General features: G+C 42.7%; 1 protein-coding gene across 1 annotated transcript in view; it reads left to right on the top strand.

Annotated features, from left to right (window-relative positions):
* OSBPL10 (oxysterol binding protein like 10) overlaps positions 1-3,817 on the top strand; it is a 115,093-nt gene that overhangs the window by 99,407 nt on the left and 11,869 nt on the right. Inside the window, exon 8 of the mRNA XM_009288654.2 lies at positions 1,769-2,252. Coding sequence (XP_009286929.1) covers positions 1,769-2,252 — 484 coding nt within the window. The remainder of the gene's footprint in view (positions 1-1,768; positions 2,253-3,817) is intronic.

Genomic DNA, 3,817 nt, shown 5'->3' with positions numbered 1-3,817 from the left:
GGGGGGGGGGGGAGGGAGAGGGGGAGAGAACAGAAGGAGAGAGCGAATGAGCATGTACGTTACCAAATGGCACGGCAATCTTTTTTTTTTGCGGTTGTGGTATCTTGACTTACTGTGTAGGTTGACTTACTGTGTAGGTATTAAGACTGCGTTTGAGCCTTTGTGCCTGGAATTTTTTTTCGTGTTTACAAGTTTTCTTTGAAAAGAACTAAATGATGAATAAAAGTTTGACAGCTTCTATTTCATTATCCATGGGATCCAAAGGGACTGAACTGTGCTTTGGTCCCACTTAGGATAGCCTGGGGTGGCAGGGGGGAGAGCAAATGTGTTTATGTTTGAAGGGTGGCTCCCTGCCTGCTATAAATTACCCTTGCTTTTGGGAAAGGGAAAAAGTAAATGCAATGAAGAATTAAAGAGGAAAGCAGAAGAATTGCTTTAATAGGGGACAGCTGTTGGTCTGCATCTGGCACCATTGAGCCACTTTGACTCTAGACAAATTTGTGCGTGCCAGAAGTTCCTTGTTGGTCACGCAGGAGTGACCTGAGCTCCCCTAGGATGGTCCTGCACAAGGTGTTGAGGGTGAGGGAGAAGGAATGGACAGAAATAAATTATTTTTAGGTCCTGTAGCCCTTGTCTGTTTGCAATGCACTCCAGGATGTTTCACTGAAAACTTTTAACAAAGTGTTATTTGTAAGTGGGTGACTTTGGCAACATCTGCGTTGTTAGATGAGCCACTCGAGACTGCATCCAAATCACTCAGGGCTGGCTCCCTCCAGTGCAGGCTGCCTAGTGCTCAGTCCCAGATTTTTTTCTGGCCCCCTAGAGCATCTGTAGTCCCAGGATATTAATGTAACAGCTTGTGCAGTTTTTGTTTGTTTCAACTTGTCTGAAATAAGCTGAAGGCATGCAAGGGCCCACCACAGTAGTATGGTACGATCTCAGACTGAGGGGATGTGCTGTGTGCCTAGAGGTGACAGGAGAGCCTAGAGGTGGCAAGGGATTTGACATGGAAGGTGGGAGGGGCATGACACGATGATAGTGTAGGGCAGAGGGAGTCAAACCTGGGGTGGTTTCCTGCCTCTTGGGAGGAGTCCTTGGCATGGTTTTATCCTTGGAAACACACCCGAGATTGGGTTTTGGTTGGATCTAGTTGGTTTGGTTTGTTAGAGGCTGCAAGGGACCTAATATGTATGCAGTGGGTGGTCAAGGGCCCAGGAGTGAAATTGGGAGCCCAGTTGTTTGATGGAATGGGTAGATGTACCCCTTGTGCTATCCACCACTTACAGGTTGGTGATGTGTGTGTTTATATAAAATACTCATCTTCTAGTGGTTTGGGAGGGTGTGCCCCGCCCTTTTGGGAGGGTTATGATTAGTTGGGTTTATTTATGTTGGATGTAAATTAATTGACATCAAAGTATGTTTTTATGTGCTGTAAACAAGGAGAACAATGGTTGGTTTGTTAACTGAGAGGAGAGGAAAAGGCAAATTTCCACGTGAGTGGAACAGCCCATCCCCGTTGTGTGAGCTGCTGTTGAGAATCATAATGAAATAGGAAGCAGCCTGCATGGCTATCAAGGCCGCTGCTTTTTCCTTCGCGCGTTATTTACACTGCAAAGAAAATGAAATTGCTGTGGCAGGGGAGGAAAATACGCTGTCCCGAAACTTGGCAGGGCCAGAATTGCAGCTGTCTTAACTGTTCTCCCCCCCTTCTCCCATGGTAGTATGATCATGGGGAAATCATATCTGCCTTTGTCTGCTTTGCATACAGGTAGTGCTTCCAACATTTATTTTGGAGAAAAGATCCCTGCTGGAGATGTATGCAAATTTCATGGCCCATCCAGACCTGTTTTTGTCAATTGCAGCTGGAGCCACTCCCGAGGAAAGAATTATCTGCTTTGTGGAGTATTATCTAACAGCTTTTCACGAAGGCCGAAAGGGAGCGGTTGCCAAGAAGCCCTATAACCCTATAATTGGTGAAACGTTTCATTGCTCGTGGGACGTGCCTAAAGATAAAGTGAAAGCATTCAGAACTAACGGTGCCTCCACGGTTTCTAAGGACCCAACCAAGGAGTTTGGCCAGGATCAGTCCACGTGCTACAAGCTGAGGTTTGTAGCTGAACAAGTATCCCATCATCCACCGGTATCTTGCTTTTACTGTGAGTGCAAAGAGAAGAAAATGTGCGTGAACGCTCATGTGTGGACCAAGAGCAAGTTTATGGGCATGTCAATAGGTGTTTCTATGGTAGGTGAAGGTAAGAAATGCGCTTTTATCTTGTTTTGAGCTAATGTGGTGGGTGTCAACGCAACAGAAATCCAGATGTTTTCCTGCTTGCTCTCCCTCTGACCCTCTGACCTTTCATTTGAACCTTGTGGCTATTTGCTTTTGTGAAGTTTGGAATTAAAAGTGTAGGGTTCATGTAAGTTTTTTCTGTCCACACAGAATGTGAGACACACATTACGTGTAAAAATGTGTGCTTATATTTGTGTGAGTCTGTTAATTATATCTGAAGTACAGTCATATGTTAAATTGTAGTAGCAAATGGCTACTGACAGTACATTCTGTAAGATCGTTTTTGTCTTGCTCACTTTTAAAGTAATAGGCAATTCGGTATGGGACAGTTTCACAACTGGAGCAAAACAATAGGAACAAACACATTTTTACTTAAGCCTAACATTCTTTTTTCATACTTTCTGCAAAGAATCATGGTTTCTGTAGTGTTTGCAAAGTTAAATGTATTATCTCAAGCTTTATAGCAAGTCATGTAGTCAAGGTATAAATCGTGATTTGCTGTATCGTGCATATACGGTCTGCTTTGTGATAAGTCATTGCTCGGCATGAATTCAGAATACAGGGAATCATAACAAATCCTTAATGGATGATCTGAACTGATAAACACACCTACACCAGTATCGTTACTGACTGCTAATGTATTGATTTAATGTTTCTAAGCAATTTAGTCAGTCCCTTTTCCCATTGAGGGTAATTGCCTGTGTATGGTTTTTAGTGTTTGGTCTTAACTAGTTTTTAGACTGTGGTCTCAGGAGCACAAGGACAACTTACAGTAAATGCTGCTCTTTGTCATCATTATGTTAAATACTATGATATTAAAGTAGTAAAAACGTAGAGTGGGAAATGTAGTGATTTGGTTTTGCTTATTAATAACAGCAAAACAATTATGGTGAAAACATACAGATAGGTTCTGCTATTTCTACTAGCTAGAACTAAAGAACAAACTCGAACAGAAGAAAGGGCTACAGTAGCTTCTTTCCTGATGGCAATATATTCCCTTTTTTGAAGAAGAGCCATGAAACTTCCTTATTGCTGGATTTGATGTTGTTGTGATAGTTAAAGTCTATAACAGCACGGCTGTTTCCTTCTTCCTATGATTGAGGTATTTTGGTTTTAATACGGAGTTAAGGAAGTTGGGAAGGGAGTGTCAGAAGGGAAATCGGTCCTTCTGTCTGTCTCCTGACTATACTACTGCCAGCCTGAGTCATTGGTTTCACTTGCTGCATTTTTCCGGTACACATTAGTTTCTAGTACAGTTTCTCTCAGTGAGGGGAGCTATTTAATGGAAATAAAATTAAACGCAAAGTCACTTAAGATTATGTAGGAGTAGGGAAATTTCTTTTTCTTGCTGCTAGCACACACGGTTACCTGGGATTGGGGGTGTCTACTGTGGGGATTATTTAAGACTTTAAAGTCCTCATGTGTCCCAGTTTTGAGAGAGAAAGGGTCTAGGAATTAACCACTTCCCTACCCCATGGATTGTTTAATATGTGTTTGTGAGAATAAGTTCTCCTCTACACCCCACCC

Source organism: Aptenodytes forsteri, unplaced genomic scaffold, assembly GCF_000699145.1.
Source record: "Aptenodytes forsteri isolate BGI_AS27 unplaced genomic scaffold, ASM69914v1 Scaffold9, whole genome shotgun sequence".
Classification (NCBI taxonomy): domain Eukaryota; kingdom Metazoa; phylum Chordata; class Aves; order Sphenisciformes; family Spheniscidae; genus Aptenodytes; species Aptenodytes forsteri.
The sequence above is the reverse complement of the archived record's forward strand: the minus strand, read 5'-3'. Positions and strand labels throughout refer to the sequence as shown.